Raw genomic sequence first — 18,180 nt, forward strand, 5'->3', positions numbered from 1 at the left:
TCCCACAAGTCTTCCCTGGTTTCCAAATTTCCTAAGCCACTTCCTTTCCCAGAATTCTCTCTGACAGTCTCGGCTCCTGGCAATGCCAAACCCCACGCAGAATCCCCTGTTGACCTTCCATTACAAACTCAGCGGTGAAATCCTCCCAAATACCAACCTTCTTTCCAGTTGGTTTGAGATTCCTCTAGGGCGGTGGCTTTCTAGTGTTTTCCCCTACAGGCAGCAGCAGTATCTCATCACCTAGGAACTTGTGAACAATGGAAATTCTCCTGTCACATGCTAGACCTACTGAATTTGAAAGGGGTGGGGCCTATTGTGTATTTTAACCAGCACTTCTGGAGATGCTGACCCACAGCGCTAGGGCAGAGATCCACTAATATCCATCTCACCCTCAGACTCTCACTTGTTTTCAGGGTAAGTGCTCAAGGAGGCTTTCATATGAAACCAATCCATCTAAACAAACAAAAACAAAAACAGTTGCCTAAACTTGGTTAACTGAAATACATTAATCTGAAGCTAATTTTCCCAAAGCTTATTACTTAATGATGACAGCTGTTAATGACCAATTTACCTAAAATTCAGCCTCCTTTGAGTATTTTTTACCACCTTATCAGTTTCCACACCTACACATTCTTCAAGTTAATAATGAAAGTTCTACTTTCATTCCAAACCTGGGATTCTCCCCACCTGGGCTTAGTCTTTTTCTCTTATTTGTTCCCATAGTGAGTTAGCAGTAGGTTTCTCCCTTGTATAATGTTATACGTATTTCTTGTGAGCAAAACGCTCTTAGTTTTCTGGTTATGTCTCATACAATGCATTATGCATATTAGACATTTGACACATGCTTGCAATGGCAGTACAGTATAATAGCTGAGAGTATAGCCTGGAGCCAAACCTTGTGTTCAGTCGCCACCCCCTTTACTTACTAGCTTTGTGACTTTGGGTATGTTTTTAAATACCACTCTATGCCTCAATCTCCTTACCTACAAAATGGGCATAATATACTAGTACTCAACTCATAGGCTGTCATAGAATAAAATGCTTTTATATGTAAAGCACCTAGAACAGGGCCAGCCATGAAGTATTATATAAGGGTTAGTTATTATTTCCTTAGTTTCCAAATTCTATTTCTGTTTTTATTCAACTATCTGTTTATGTCTTCATTTCCTTTTCAATGACCCTTCTTAATTTACACCCTCTGCCTCATTTGGATTTAATAGAATAATTTTGTCACAAAAAATAAAATGTTACCACTTTTAAAAAGTTAAGATGTATGCTTTAAATAGTTCCTATTCTCTGGTATAGTAATTGTTTTTCTAGAACTCTATTTTTTTTAATAATAAAAATACTTAGCAAAATCTATGGATGAAAATATTCATTTTAACATTATTAATAATAATAGAGGGCTTCCCTGGTGGCGCAGTGGTTGAGAGTCTGCCTGCCGATGCACGGGACACGGGTTCGTGCCCCGGTCCGGGAAGATCCCACATGCCACGGAGCGGCTGGGCCCGTGAGCCATGGCCGCTGAGCCTGCGCGTCCGGAGCCTGTGCTCCACAACGGGAGAGGCCACAACAGTGAGAGACCCGCGGAACACAAAAACAAAAAAACCAAAAAATAAAAAAATAAAAGAGTCGGTCACCAAAGATACACTTAGCAGGGTGGACAGAATAAAGAAAGGATATAGTTGGTAGCAAATAGAGTATAACCAGTACAGTATTCTTTTAAAATAAGAAATTATCAATAATTAGCAGATTATAGCAAGGAGAAACAATGTCAGGAAAAATGAGTATAAGATAATGAAGCATTTTTGTAGCAGGTGGATTTTTGGCAACATGATAAGGGCAGAACAGTTTTGTAAAAATAAAGCTTCCTTCTAATCTACTAAATTATTTGAAAGAGGCAACATAAATGACAAAGGAGGATTAGCCAGTGAGCATAATTTATTCAGATTTTGCCATGAATTGTGATAATGCTTTCTTACTGTAGACTATGAAGGATACTTAATTCTCATAGAATAAGAGATATGATAAATAGTCATAGGTAACTTGATAAGATTTAGGAAATTAGACCAGGATTTCGTATTAATTCAGTTAATAGTAAGTTAAGATACATGGTCCAGTATGTCATATTTTATTTTGTAAATTTTATTATATACTTTATAGAAAGGTACAAGGGAAAAAACCCTGCTAATCTTTGGCCAAAGAAAATTTAGGAGAATTAAACATTAAATGAAACCTAGTAAATAATTGCGCAAACTTATTGTAAAAAAATATAATCATACTTGCTTGTCTTACTCTCAGAGCATTTTCTGCACGCAGCTGGTGTTTTCCAGACTGAGGGTGAACTAGAATTTCAGTATTTCTCTGCCTTTAGGACATGGCCAATAATTATTGGTTCTATATTTCACCCTAAAATGCTCACAAGCTCTCCCAAGTTCTGGATGGATGTAAGGATCGTAACAAGGAAGCTTCTCGCTGGGTGTTCCCAAACACATTTGCTACTGCCTGGCATCGGCACTTTTTGTCCTCTTCTGCTGCTTTTGGTTGCTGTCTGTAAGAAAGGCGCCAAAGCCACCAAAGCTGTCCTGAGTGTGTCAATGCACATGGCATTGAAGAGTTTCTCCGATGTCCCCCCTGTTACCTGGTTCCCATAGACAAGAAGTTCTGTGCTCACAGGTCCCCCAGAGGTCTCAGTGCAATGTCTTTTATATATTTTTCTTTTGCCTCCCTGCCCAGATTCTAACGCTCGTCCTTGGAAGGCAGCATGTAGAAACAGGGCCCTGAAGAACACATCCAGAATTGCCTTCCCTTCACACTGGTCCTGTGCCCTTCAGATGCTCTCACCTCCCTTAGGATGAACTGCTCCTCAGAGCCATGCAAAACACACTGCAGGTCCTTTGTCCATCCAACACGTGTCTGGATCTTAGGGTGAACACCACTCGGGTTAAGTGGAACCCTCCCGTAACATAGCCACTACTTCCTGAATCCGTTATGTGTGCTGTGTAAATGGTGAATTGTGGTAACCCTGCAGAAATCCCAACCCTCACGGTCAGCCATGGAAGGGGTTGGGCCTTTTCCTATAGTGGAGCCTTGAGCACTAGGGTGTCTTACTCTCCCTAATCTTCTGTAGCCCTGCCCCGGAGAGGGTTCAGGAGAGCGATGCATTCTTGTATCTTCTTGAAGAATCACATGTTTTCTGCCAGTTATAATGGTTCAAACTAATGAAAGATAAGCAATTACCAGTACATATCTTAGAACCTAAATTATGACAGTTGAGAAGAAATTTTATTCAGTATAAAATTTCCATTCTTATCTCTATGCCCAGCCATTATTATTTTCCTTTGATTTTTGGAGAAATCTATTTATTTTTCTAAATACAATCTATTTTCCCTGATGGGTCAGAAATGCTAATTACTCCCACCCCTTGGGTCCCCGCATATCCCTTTGACCTGTTGTGTTTTTGTTTTTGTTTTTTGCTTGGGTTAGAGCTCTGTCATCTGTCCCAGAGGAGCCAGAAAAGCATCTATTATTTATCCATTAAAAATTAACCCTTATCAATTATCCATAGTTATTTAGCATACATTCACAAGGTGTCACTGAAGCTGAGGAACTGCAGTGAAGAATCAAGTGCCACAAAAATGTTGTCATTCCTATTTTCAGATGGAAAAACTGAGGCACTGGGTGGGAACACAGCTTGCTGGGGTTGGCCATGCCACGAAAACCTGAACTGAACCTCTGGCTTCTTGATTGTTAAAGCCCGCTCCACTCTGAGCCTCTTTTCTTCCCATGCCATCCCCTATTCCCTCCAACACCACCCCTGTTCTACCTCTTCCACCTGATAACCATGGGAAGAAGAAAAAGGCTAACCCAGTAGCAACAACAGCAAAACTGTTAGACGGAAAAAAATAATTTAGATCAAGATGAGATGCTGCTGTACATGGGTGAATACTGGAGTATTTGATTCAATATTTTTCAGATAAAAATAACTAAGAAATAATTACTTAATCTTAATACGAAGATTATTAACTCCTTATTAGTCCCTAATCAGACCTCGGAAAGGAACTCAGCCTCTGTCTGACCTAATTTCAAAGAAAGGACCTGAAAGGAGTGCAACAACAAAATGTCAGGTTCACTTCTAAGTCAACAAAACAATAAAGCCACACAGCACAGAAGGGAGGACGAGAGTCACATCCTTTTAATCCTTACTGCTTCCTCTCATGAGTTTGCACACTCTTCTATAAAAATAAAACCTCTTCCTGAGAATTGCTTTGTTGCTATTGTTACTTTTCTCAGATTTATAACATTAAAAAAATGCATTGCCATGTTTTAGATAAATATTTCAAACAAGTTTTACCTCTGCGTGCATTAGAGATAAAGAAAAACTAACTCCAATTAGTGTTTTGTTGGTGCTTGTGATTTCCACCCTTGGCTTTGAAGAAAAAAATAATGTATAGGTGCTTACATGTTATTTACTTTCTTCCACACACTCTGATATTACCTGGCCATTTTCTAATGTAAAACATTGGCATGAAAAATATTGAGTCAGGGCTTCCCTGGTGGCGCAGTGGTTGGGAATCCGCCTGCCAATGCAGGGGACACGGGTTCGTGCCCCGGTCCGGGAGGATCCCACATGCCGCGGAGCGGCTGGGCCCGTGAGCCATGGCCACTGAGCCTGCGCGTCCGGAGCCTGTGTTCCACAACAGGAGAGGCCGCAACAGTGAGAGGCCCGCGTACCGAAAGAAAAAGAAAACTGAGTCATAGGTGTATGTATGTATAAACACCAGAGTTTCAGGGTGGCAGTGAAGCAGGAGGCAGGCGGTGGTGGGGGGGGGGTGATGGTCAAATGCACTGACTGGGTTGTTAGGCTCGAACACTACTTGTGTGGCCTTGGGCAACTCACTAAGTTTTCGGAGCCTCAGTTTCTTTATCTTTAATTAAGCAAGCTACTACATGCTTAGCACAATGTCCGGCAAGAAATATGTGTGTGATACATGTATACTGCTGGTTACAAACATAGACTCTGGAGTCAGGCATCCTGGATTCAAATCCCAACTCAACTATGCACTAATTGGGCAAGTTACTGAACTTCTCAGTACCTCTGTTCCTTCATCTGTAACCAGAAATTTGAGTATCACAGAGAGGGTTTATACATCTAACTTTTCAAACTCTGAGATTCCATGATTAAGGCTTTGCTACTAATTCTGGTAGAGAGCTGCCAATTCATGCATCTTCACTAGAATAACTAGAGTCCCATGATTTTAATTAGGTCTTTGTTGGTTTAGAAAATAAAGACATTCACTGGTGATAGCTCAAGAAAACAGGAGTTGTTGTAGGGATATATATGGTAGATACGGATCTCACAAGAAGGTAGGGAGAGGAACAGTGATACTGCAGGCTTGACAGAAATAGGAACTGAGGCAGCATTTGCTATCTTCCTCTCAGAGGCGGGTAGCTCTCTTTCTTCTTCATGATATTTCTGCTTTCCAAGGCATCCTCACTCCATTCTATTCTTGAAACTGACTGGCTTCATGTGACTCTACTCAGGCATCATTTCTGCTTGCTAATAACCCCAGCTTGCCTTTCAAGGCTTCTCTAGCCTTGAATCTATGCCATGACCTTACAGCTTGAGTTCTCCCACCTAAATGTTTCAGCCCTTCATTTTCCCAATTCCAGTTCTGTGAGAAGGATGACTGGCCCAGCTTCTCTTTTCAAGCCGGATCACTGGCTACAGTATGAACAGATTTTCCTTGAGTCAGATGGTTTCCACTGATCCAAATAGCTGGGGCTTGTGGAATTTTATTTATGTGGGAGAGGAAAGTTTCCAACAGCAGCAGATGTAGGCAGGGCAGGAAGTTATTGATATTTCTAGTATCTCCACTGAGTGATGGAGGTCATGGAGTTTGTACCTAGAAATTTGGGAATCCACTTAAGTTTATACTCTGTATTAGGAAGAGACCTATTCAGAAGGTTCTGGTTTGGGACTAACGATGGAAATATGAATTTTGCTCCAGGATGTGTTCTAGGGCCTTGCTACTCAAAGTGTGGTCCACGGACTAGCAGCCTCAGTATCACTTAGGAGCCAACAGATTTCTAACAAGAAATCAGAATCTCAGGCTCTACCTCAGACCTACTAAATTAGAATCTACATATTAATAAGATTCTCAGATGATTTGTATTCACATTAAAGTTTGAGAAGTGTGGCTCTAGGATGAATTGGTTTAGTGTAGGCCTTCTAAAAGTAACCAAAGGCTTTTACTAAGAAACTTCCAGTAGTGCTGTAGTCATGTGAGAACCAAGTGCTATGTTGTCAGAATTTTGTGAGTTGGTTGATTTGATGTATGACAGCTTGAAATCACCTATTCTGGGAATGTTTACACCATGGAGATTGGCAAATACTATAAATTTGTGTCTTTTGTACTGGAAGGCTGGTTGTCAAACATTTACCAGCATTCCACTGGACAGTTCTAAACCTCCTAATTCAATCTGGAATTAAAACAATCTCCTAGGGTTTGTTGGACAGAGAAACACCCATATATGGAAAGGACAAGACAAAATGAGTTTCAATTCTTCACCAAACTTTCAATCTTCTAAGAAATTATTATTCTAGATGGTGATTTCTTTATTAAAACAATAATCTGAGTATAAAGTAAGCACAAGGAGGGAAGGGAACCTAGGAGCTGGTAATACTTAAAATCCAGATAGGTAGACAGGCAGACATTGAAAATTCTCCAGCTGACAGCTGGACAGTTTTGGAGCTGAAATCCAGATGTGGAATAGCAGTTTCTGTATAAAGGAGAAAATAAGAGTGGGTAGAGTCTGGTCCTAGAGACATATCCCATGGGGAAATTCATGCTTTTATTGCTTATATTATATCAAGTATAAAATTGTTAAATAAAACGACTCCTCCCCAAGTTAATGATCGGTATGGATGTAAATGTTTCGTGATATTACATAGGAAGTGGATTTTAAAGTGTGGTCTCTAGACTAGTATATAAGGATCACCCAGGAACCTATTATAAATGCAAATTAATGAGCCCTGCCCCAGGCCCACTGGATCAGAAACTCTGGGGGGTAGAGCACAGCAATCTGAGTTTTAACAAGTCTTCTGGGTGATTCTGTTGCACACTAATGAAGTAGGAAATGTCACAGAGTTCCGTTTTTTGTCCAGAGTACTCATTTTCAACTTGAACTACAAATGGGAAGAGACTCTTCTTGCAAAGGAGTTTCCAGCTCAATTGGAAGACAGTTGAGAAAGGCAGAGAACACAGATCAAGAGAACTATAAGGTTGGGCAAATATTGAGAAACTTTTCCCAAGGAAATCAGCCAAGCAGGCAGCTGGCATGATGCCAAGACTCCTGGAGAGTAAAAACCTTCCTAGAAATCAATTGGGAAAAGTTGCTTTAAAGTGAACTTTGAGGAAGTACATAACCACAGCCTAAAGACTTTCTGAAAATACTAATGAGTTCTCATATAAAGAAGGTGACATCCTAGCACATATAGGAACAAGAATAGCATGTATCATATTAAGAATTAAGCAGATATTGGAAGAAAGGTTACTAGAACAGCGTATTCATTTTACCTCTCTGGTTAAGAGCTCTCCCTGGTTCCTTAGTAATGACAACATTTAACATTTAATGAGTGTTTACTCTGTGCCAGGTATGGTAGTAAGTACCTCAGTAAATTATCTCACAGGTGAGGAAACTAAGGCCCAGAAAGGTATAGTAACTTGCCCCAAGTCACACAACTAGTAAGTGATGATACTGGGATTCAAACCTGGGAAGTTTTGCTCCAGAGCACCACTGTTTAACTAAAACGCTCTACTGCTTCTCTTTAATGAGAACCTCATTGTGTGTTAAATATTTAGAGGCTTGGAGTTCCCATCTCAGAGTGTGCGTTTTTGTGGTTTTTACAAGTCTCAAGCTAAATAACCTCTTTATATATTATTATATATAGATAACTGGACTCTGGACCCCACCTGACTAATGCTATCAAGTTCTGGTGCCCAAAGTGGACAATCAGGTAAGCTGCACCTCTACAGGACATTGCTTCAATAAAGCTACTACTACAAGCACATTAAATGTTACTCTAAATCCTAATATCGGATGTTTAAATTCTCTTACTATAACAGGAGACATAAAGAAGCACACACATGGGGGCCAACTGATCCCAACTACGAAAAGGAAGGGATGTAGAGTCTAAGGACCAGAATCTCTAATCCGAATGTTTGGTTTTTGTCTGAGATAAATTAAGTGAAGTTGCTCTAATTCTGGCATTTACCCTTACATGAAATTCATTTTTAAGTATCATGAGAGCAACAGCTCTTTTATTCACCATATCTGTGCATAGCCAAGCACACTGCTTGACACATGGCAGGCACTCATGTATTTGTGAAAGGAAGGGAGGAAGGGTAAGGAGGGAGACAGGAAAGAAAGTTATAAAGGTAGATTCCGTTTTTTCTAATTTTTTTTTGTATAACAGCCATAAATGGGTGTGGAACTTTTGAAGTAACTGCTTAGGTGTTGGCAAGGCAGGCAAATAAATTAGAAATCTTATACTTCATGTAGATGAGTACAGTATACAAATACAAAATAAAGCATTTATGAAAATCCTACTTTGATCCAGTCCTATGGGCAGCTTCATAGAAGCAAATTTGCAAGCTTGCCATTCTAATCGAGTCAATAATTCATGTGTGCATATAATATTCACTTATTCAACAAATATTTGTTGAGAGCCTCCTATGTGCCAGGCAGGTAGTATGTGCTGAGTTTACAAAAATGAGTAAGACATGATTTCTGTTCCCAAGAGCTCAGATGATTAGTTGAGAAAAACAGATAACGTGGTGATGGTCACACAACTCTATAAATATACTAAAACCCATTGAACTGTACAATTTAGACTGGTGAATTGTATGGTATGTGGATTATAACTCAATAAAATTGTATAAAACAAACAGATAAACAAAAACAGGTGTAAGCCTTGTACAAAACCGGGAAGAGGTGGCCATAAATCAGCCTGGGAAAGGAAGAGGGAGGCTTCATTAGTGAATAAACCCTGAGTTGAAGTCTTAAATTAAAAAAAAAAAAAAAAAAAAAGTTACCGAGGTGATACGGTACAGGATGTTCCAGAGGGGACAGAGTGAACAAAGGCCTGGAGGTGAGAAACCGTGTGTGTGAATGGGGTTGAATGGGGGTGGGCTGCGGGCAGAGGGTTGAGGCCAGGGAGGTAGGCGGAGGCCAGAAGCGAGCTCGAGGTAGACACGCGAGGGTTTTATATTAAACTGGGAAGTGATATAATTCGTGATCAGATTTGTTTTAGATAAACTACACCGACAGTTGTGACGTAATGGAAAGGATACTGATTTTTTTTCTCTCCCCCCCGCCCCCGCCCCGGTCAGAATAACCTGTGCGTAGGTCTTAGATCTGCCATTTTAAAACTAGAAGTGTTATATAAATTTGTCAAGTTTTATTATTCAGTTGATCCTAATGGCACAGTTTGTCAGCAGCGGGAAAATGTAGAACTGCTTAATGTTCAGATTAACTGAAAACCACGCTGATCTTGCGATGAGTTCAAAAGAGTTTGTTAGTGACTGGGACACGTCCCTTGGGTGGTAGTGGACAGCCTGGTTAATTTTTAAAAGTCTTTACGAGGCTGGAAACGTGGCGGTGGAAGCTGGTGAGATTATTCAGATTTTCTGTTTTTCATGCTCTCCTGGGTACTCTCACAATTTAAAATGATCGTTCTGAGTACACTTGCAGAATCAAAAAGAAAAAAATAAAAAGGAATAAAATAGTTGGAGCATCGCCAACAGGACCGTACTTTCCAGGAAGGGCACGTTTCCCTGAAGATGGTTGAACTGTCGAACCGGAACCAGGAAACACTGGGCTCTGCACAGCACGCAGGACTAACGGGAACACAGCCACGGGGCACCCGCGCGGCGCGCCCTCCGGCGCCAGCTCGAAGGCTTACTTTGGTCCCACCTCCTTTCCTCTTGCTCCTTCGAATCCCTTCCCCCTCCGCCGTTTCCGGATAGGAACACTTTGTAAATTCTTTCCAGGTTGAAGCGTGGGACCAATTTCGTCAACACAATCCGGAATGGTCAACATGGCGGCGGCTGTAAGATGCCTCGGTAGAGGTAAAGCGAGGGGTCGTCTGGGCTTGCGGGGAAAATAGCTCTGGCGCCGGGTCTTCTGTGGCTGCACAGTGCAAGCCGGACTCTCCTAGGTGCGGGTCTGCACTGGGGGCCCGATAAGCCTCTACTCTTTCTGGACTCTTAAGTTCTCTAGAGGGTCGTTGCTACTTAAAAACGACCTTATCAGAGGTTTCACTCCTTTCTGGAGCTGTCCACCCTAGGACGGGAGTGGGAGGGGGTATACATTGACACCCTTCCAGCCACCCGTAGGGACCGAGGCAGAGACTTGGCTCTGTCTCCGATGCTGGGGATGTGGGCTGCGGGGGGAAAGGAGTTTGATACGTGAAGAGAGATCTGGAATGGAAAAGGTGGTATATTTTAGTGGCTTACAACCATAAACTTAGACTACTTGGTGCTTTCGGAGAACATCGTTGCAGGCAGTTCCAATTCTTAAACTTCCAGATGTTGTCCAGTTTGGATTAACATTTATCATTTGGAGGCTAGTTCTGTGATATTTCTTGCTAGCAACCCTTCTCAGCAGTTAATAAGGTCTAATTTGTTGGCTAGGATGACAACCCTTTTTGGGTACAATACTTAAAATTTTTTTATTTTGTGTTTTTGAAGTACAGTGATACGTATTGTTATTTAACTATGGTGGATTTTTGGGTGGAGGCAGCAGCCAGGAACACCCCCATTTTACAGAGGAAGAAACTGATTCTCTTAAGTATGTCGCCAAGTTCATATAACCAAGTGGCAGAGGAAGACTGAAGCTTAACTCCTAGACCAGTGATTAATTGATTTTTTTTTTTTTTTTTTTAACAGCATCATAGTCTTCTCTTTGAGCTTCGTAACAGGAAAGCTCAGTATAGAGACCAGCATTCCCTATTTGGGATAGTTGTTGCTTAAAAGATAGGGGTGACAAGAGATCACAACAGACCTTGATAACTGCTAAGTGAGCAAACTAAAAAGTATCTCTTTACTGAAAAGAGATTAATGGCACTATCTTCATGTATGACAGAAATAACATTATGTTAGACAAACTAAAGGAACCAAAAGGAGAATCAAAGGTTATCATTCTCTCCTTGCCACATTTTCTTCTCATGGCTCTCAGGATGTCTCACTCTCTTAATTTTCTTTTTATCTCACTTGTCACTTCTCACATTACTTTGCTGGTTCCTCCTCTTCTTCCCAATTTCTTACCTTGGAATTTCTCAGAATCAAGGATTCCATCCTTCATCCTCATGTCTGTTGTATCTAAATTCACTCTTTTAGTGATCTCATCCAAGTTTTGTGGCTTTGACTGTTGTCTGTATCTTAATGGTTCTCAAAATTATCTACAATCAGGACCTCTCTCCTGAACTTTAGATTCTTAAACTCATCTCTTTATTCTAGATCTCCACTTGTATATCTAATCAGCAACCTAACACTTGTCTAAAATCAAACTGATGGTCATCGCCTGGAGTCTTCCCCATCTCATTTGACGGTTACTGCATCCTTTCAATTGCTCAGACCAGAACCTCAGAATATCTTTGACTCCCTCTCTTTTTCTCACACATCACATTAAATGGTTGACAAATCCTTTCTGCTTTACCCTCAAAATAAATCCAGAATCTGACTTCTTCTCACTACTTCACTGCAACTACCTTCCAAGCCACTACCATCCCTCACCTAGATTTCTCTGCAGTGTACTCTCAACAAGTAGTCTGGTCCTTTAAGAACTTAAATCATGTTACTCCTATGCTCAAAACTCTGCAAAACCTCCCCATTTTTCTAAATCTAAAGTCCTTAGAATGGCCTACAGCTGTGCTGTCTATTTTGTTATCCACAATTGAACACTTCAAATGTGGCTAATCCAACCTGAGTGTATTAAATACACATTAGATTTTGAGGACTTAGTACCAGAAAAAGTAAAATATCTCAATTTTTTTTACATTGATAACACGTTGGAATGATATATTTGGGGGTATTAGCTGTAATAAAATGTTAACTTTTATTATTAATTAATTTCCCTGATTTCTGTTTCACCTTTTTTTTAATGTGGCTATTAGAAAATTTAAAGGTATGCATGTGGCTTATATTATACTTCCATTGGACAGCACTGGCCTAGGGTCTTCCATATCATTTTGTGCCTACCTTCTTCCACCTCCATTCACCCAGCTTACCACTCTGAGTTCTTCTCCAGCTGCCCTCCTTCTCACTCACTGTGCTGTAGCACATTGGCTGCTTTGTTCCTGAAACACACCAAGAACATTCCTTTGTTGGGAGGACTTTTTCTCCCAAGTGGAGTGGGCCTGGAACACTTTCTCTAGATATTTGCATGACCGACTTTCTCATTTCTTTCAAGCCTTCGCTCAAATGTCACTTTTTTTTTTTTTTCTTTTGCGGTATGCGGGCCTCTCACTGTTGTGGCCTCGCACAGGTTCCGGATGCGCAGGCTCAGCGGCCATGGCTCACGGGCCCAGCTGCTCCGCAGCATGTGGGATCTTCCCAGACCGGGGCACGAACCCGTGTCCCCTGCATCGGCAGGCGGACTCTCAACCACTGCGCCACCAGGGAAGCCCCAAATGTCACCTTTTTAAAAGGGCCTACCTTAACCTTCCTATTTAAAACTGCAACCCACTTTCCCCTTGATTCTCAATTCCTTTTACCCAGTGGGTTTCCTCTTACCAGTACCATTTTATGTTTGTTAGTATTGTCCATCCCTAGTAGGGTGTAAGCTCCGTGAGGACAGGGATTTTATTTGTTTTGTTCACTAAATACTTAAAGCAGTGCTAGCACATGTTTCGTTGGCATAATCGTTGTTTAATAAATAAATGAGTGAATGAATACATGGATCTTCAACAAAATGCCACCCCTCTTCCATGTATTGTAATGAATATTAAAGTAATTTGAATCCAGTTTTTGCTCTCATTAGTTGACATTTCCTTCTTTCATTCAACAGATGTTTATCATGTCTTCATTTGCCAAACACTGTGTTTTGTGTTAGGAACAGAATAGTGAACAAGTTATATACACTCCTTGGCCATGCATGGTACTTATCATCTATTGAAGAGCGGTCATTCATTGTATAATTACTTTTTAAATTACAGTTGTCCTGAGTGCTGTGAAGGAAAAGTACAGGTTGTTATAAGAGTGTATATGAGAGACCTTAATCTATTCTGAGTCTTCAGGGAAGTCTTTTCTGAAGGAGTAGCTTAAGCAGAGTCCCTGAAAGATCATTGGATAGTTACGAATTAGCTATTGGACGGGGGAGTGGGAAGTAGTAGGGGAGAATGTCACAGATGGAGGGAAGATTATATTTGAAAATCTGAAGGTTGTAAAAACCACGGTGTGTTCAAGAAACTGAAAGGATGCCAGTGTATTTGAAGTGTGGCAAGCATGAGAGAGAATGGTGTTAGATGAAGCCCGCTAAATAGGTTAGAAGCAGCTCATGGAGGACCTTTTTAAGAATTTACTTTATTCAGAGAGCAAGGTGAAGCCATCCAAGTGTTGTAAGGGTATGACGAGATTTCGTTTTTAAATCATCCCTCTTATTAGTAGGTGGAAAAGAAATGGAAAGGGCCGAGAGTAGAAGAATAGTTTGGAGTCTGTTGCAGCATTCCATGTAGTAGGTGATGGTGGCCTGGACTACAGTGCTTATGGTGGGAAGGCAAAGGCTACATAGATAAGATCTCCTGGGGAAAGTGAGGATTATAGAGTTAGGTTGAGAAACCCTGGGGAACTCTAACCTTTCAGTATCATGTTTAAGAGAATCAGCTAGCAAAGGAGATGGAGTTATTTCCATCTCATTGCCACAGGGTGGGGGTGAGGATAACTTTTGAGAATGAGTGCAGATTCAGTTACGTTCCTAAGTAGTGGAGGAAGTTCTGAGGGCTTCTGTTTTCTCTGAAGTAGCGAGTGAGGTTATTTGCTAAGAGTGTGAGGAGAAGAAATATATTAAAGGAATATAATAAAATACTACAGATAGATAAATTGACTACAGAAGGATTGAAAATACAGATATCGTGGCCTAGCAGTGCTATTTAAGTAGTGGTATTTTTGTAGTTTATTTTTTCTTAGTCTATAGCAGTTTGATTTCTGTTGAAAATTTTAATTTCTGGTTGTCATGACTGGGGATTCTAAAAGTAGTGGTTGAGTATTTTATAGCAGGTTGCAATTGATGTATTCAAGAGAATTATTATTTTAAGTATCCTGCCAGGGTTGTGGGGTTCTTGTTTAGTATAATTAGAATTATCTTTTGGAAGTGTTTTCCAAATCTTGAGTGGATAATTGCTCTTCCATCATTTACCATATGTGATTTTTCAAGGTAGTTGGCTTCTTTAAAAATGTGTAAATCTCCTCTTAGACTGTTGCATACCAGCATAGCCACTAAATTTGAGACTCTGGAGGTCAGGAACTGGATCTCATTAGTCTATTTCTCTTCTTTTTCCTAGCCGTTAAAGCCCCGGTTGTGGCTTTTGTGCCGCAGTAATAAACAGGTTTCCTATACTGTCCCAAATGTCGGACCCATATGTTCACAGAATTCACAGTCTTGGTGGTTGTCTTGTATTTCAACTTTGTTTTGGAAGATTAGAATTAGAGATGAAATTGAGTTGTTAGGCATGTGGCTTTGATGACGTTTGAGCTGATGATAAGGAGTAGACCAGGGGAAGATAACGGAGCTGGTGCATCCCTGTCAGATGTAACATTAACTGTAAAGGCCCTGAGTGAGGAATTAACTTGAGGGACTCTAGGGATTCAAGGATCTGAAAGAAGGTTCATAGTGAGCAAGTAAGAGAGTGATATGGAGTGACAGGCAGGGGCCGGCTCACATAGGGCCTGTAAACCACAGTGAGGACTCGGTAGCTCTTCTGCGTGCGCAGTGCCCTGCACTTGGAAGCTTAACTCATGAAATGAATTCATTTGATGTGTAGACAAGTCTTACAGCTTACATGCTATTGGTCTATATAATGAGTGGATTTTAAGATATTAGATTTTAATAGTAATTTTACATGAAAACCTAGTTGTAGAGCGCTAATTTAAAAAGTTGAGTTTAGAGAGTTCCCTGGTTGCCTAGTGGTTAGGATTCTGGGCTTTCACTGCCATGGCCCGGGTTCAGTCCCTGGTCGGGGAACTGATGTCCTGCAAACCACATGGCACAGCCAAAAAAAACCAAAATTGAGTTTAAGCCCAATTAAACAGAAAAGAAAATATAGATGACCAAACATGAAAACATATTCAGCCTAATTCATAAGGAAATTTAAATTAAAACAACTCTGCATACCATCTTTCATCTACTAGGTTGACGAATATCAACGTGTTTGGTAACATACTATGTTGGCATGAGTGTATGGAAACAGGCAACCTTTTCATTGCTGGTTGAAATGTATATGGCACTGTTATTGTAGAGAGCAGTATTTATCAAAATTACAAACGTTCATATCCTTTGACCCAGCAAATTCCCTTCTTGAATTTATCCTATGAATATACTTGTATGTGTGCAAAATGATGTTTGTACAAGGTCATTCACTGCAGCACTGTTTATAATAGCAAAATATTATAAATGAACTAATGGCTGGTCACTGATTATGATACAACCACACAGTGTAGTACTTTTGCAGCTCTGAAGAGATGAAGTCTTTATGAACTGATATGAAATTATTGCTGTAATACATATGTATAAACGTACCTTTGTGAAAGGCATACATGAGATTATATATACACATCTCTTACAAATAATGTGTGTACATCTATATCTAATATATGTGTGAAAATGGGCTCTAATACCTTTACATGAAAAATAAAGGTATAGAACAGTGAGTAGAGTGTGCTACCATTTAATAGAAGAGTAGGGAAATAATATTTCTAGAGAGATGCATAAGAAATTACTAACGTGGGAGGGAAGCTGGGTTTTAGGGGTTGGAGGAAGACTTTACTTTTGTATATTCTTTTGTAACCCTTAAATAAAAACATTTTCCTAGTATTTCTACATACAAAAGATATTTATAACATATAAAGAATAATAACTTAAAATTCTGGATACTTACTAGTAAGCTTAAAAAAATAAAGAACATTATCAATACCTTCAAAGGCCTAAGTGCTTTTGTCTTATTTGATCTGTTTCTTCCCCAGAGGTAAGGCACTTTTCCTGAATTTCTATTTTATCACTCCATTGTTTTTCTGTATAGTTTTTTTTTTTTTTTTGGCGACATTGGGTCTTCGTTGCTGTGAGCAGGCTTTCTCTAGTTGTGGTGAGCAGGGGCTACTCTTTGTTGCAGTGCATGGGCTTCTCATTGTGGTGGCTTTCTTGTTGTGGAGCATGGGCTCTAGGTGCATGGGCTTCAGTAGTTGTGGTGCGTGGGCTCAGTAGTTGTGCTTCGGTTCAGTAGTTTTGGTGCATGGGCTTAGTTGCTCCACAGCATGTGGGATCTTCCCAGACCAGGGCTCGAACCCATGTCCCTGTGTTGGAAGGAGAATTCTTAACCACTGTGCCACCAGGGGAGTCCCCTTCTGTATAGTTTTAACACACACACACACTCTCTCACACACACACACACACACACACACACACACACACACACACACACACACACACACACACACACACACACACATACTCCTAAATACAATATTGATTACTTATGCATGTTTTTGAATTGAAATAATCCCAAATGAATTCTTTTGCCAGTGACATTTTTGCTCAAATTATGTTTGAAAGATCCATCTATATATATGGTATATAGTTTATTCATTTTTACAGTCCTGTAGCTTTCCATTATAGGAATATACCACAAATTATTTATCCATCCTACTGTAGATACACACTTGGGTTCTTTTCTTCAGTTTTGCCATTTCAACGATGTGATGATCATTCTTGTTTCTTAGTACACGTGTGCAGGAGTTCCTCTAGGGTACATGCCCAGTAGAATTGCTGCATCATTGAGGTGTGCATGCCCATCCTCTTTGGGTAATGCCTTATTGTTTTCCAAAATGGTATTCCAATTCATACTCTTAACTGCTATGTGTAAAATTTATCCTTATGTGATATTTTCAGCTATACAGGACTTTTAAAAAAGTTTTGCCAATTTGCTACATGTAAAACAGTGCTACTTAAATTATCTCATCTACAAACTGTTACCTGTCCAAAATAAGATCAAAGCACACTTCATTGAGAAAGTCTTGTGGAAAAAAATTTTGTCAGCTGCACTAAATAATATACTTACTTAGTGATGTGTTTGATTTACATGCTGGGTTAATTTTAATTTGGTAACAGATAGGCTGTAACATGCTCACAGACCACTCTTTAAGTAGCACCGTAAAATGATATGTTACTGTGGTTGAAATTAACATTTACCTGATTACTAATAAGACTGTACTTTTTTTTTTTTTTTTTTTTTTTTGCGGTACGCGGGCCTCTCACTGTTGTGGCCTCTCCCGTTGCAGAGTACAGGCTCCAGACGCGCAGGCTCAGCGGCCATGGCTCACGGGCCCAGCCGCTCCGCAGCATGTGGGATCTTCCTGGCCCAGGGCACAAACCCATGTCCCCTGCATCGGCAGGCGGACTCTCAACCACTGTGCCACCAGGGAAGCCCAAGACTGTACTTTTTTTATATGTTTATGCATCATTTGTATTTCATTTTCAGTTAGAAGTCTATTCATCTCTTTTGTTTATTTTTCAATTGGGTTGATCTTATATATTCTGGATATTAATCCTTAGTCCAGTATGTATGTTACTATTATAATCTCCCAGTTTTTGGCTTGTCTTTTCACTTTCTTTAAAGTATTTTGGTATTCTTAACACTAATGTAGTCACTTTTCGGTTACTGCTTTTGGATTTTGTTTGTGAAATTGTTCCCTTCTCAGAGGTCATAAAGATATTTTCCTACATTCTGAAATCCTTTAAGTTTTGCCATTCACATGTAAGTCCTTAGTCCGTCTAGATTTGATTGATTGCATATGTGTGTGTGTGTGTGTGTGTGTGTGTGTGTGGTGTGAAATAGGGATCTAAATATACTCTTTTCCCTGTTGATAATCACTTGTCTTAGCACCACTTATTGAATTCTTTGCACAG

At 40.1% G+C, this 18,180-nt stretch overlaps 1 protein-coding gene across 7 annotated transcripts in view; it reads left to right on the top strand.

Annotated features, from left to right (window-relative positions):
- Window positions 1-8,002: 8,002 nt before the first annotated feature.
- The window catches only part of MRPL1 (mitochondrial ribosomal protein L1), a 70,264-nt gene continuing 60,086 nt past the window's right edge, over window positions 8,003-18,180 (top strand). For 5 of the 7 annotated variants that reach the window (XR_012332079.1, XR_004526705.2, XR_004526706.2 and 2 more), the window contains exon 1: window positions 9,951-10,133. Coding sequence is in view for 4 of the 7 variants with exons in the window: in XM_033857157.2 (XP_033713048.1) it covers window positions 10,094-10,133 (40 nt within the window). In the remaining 3 variants the exon portion in view is untranslated. Of the gene's footprint in view, window positions 8,021-9,950; window positions 10,134-18,180 lie in introns of those variants that run through there. The other 2 variants (XM_019932771.3, XM_073805376.1) reach the window with 2 other exon arrangements.

Source organism: Tursiops truncatus, chromosome 5, assembly GCF_011762595.2.
Source record: "Tursiops truncatus isolate mTurTru1 chromosome 5, mTurTru1.mat.Y, whole genome shotgun sequence".
In the NCBI taxonomy this organism is placed as follows: domain Eukaryota; kingdom Metazoa; phylum Chordata; class Mammalia; order Artiodactyla; family Delphinidae; genus Tursiops; species Tursiops truncatus.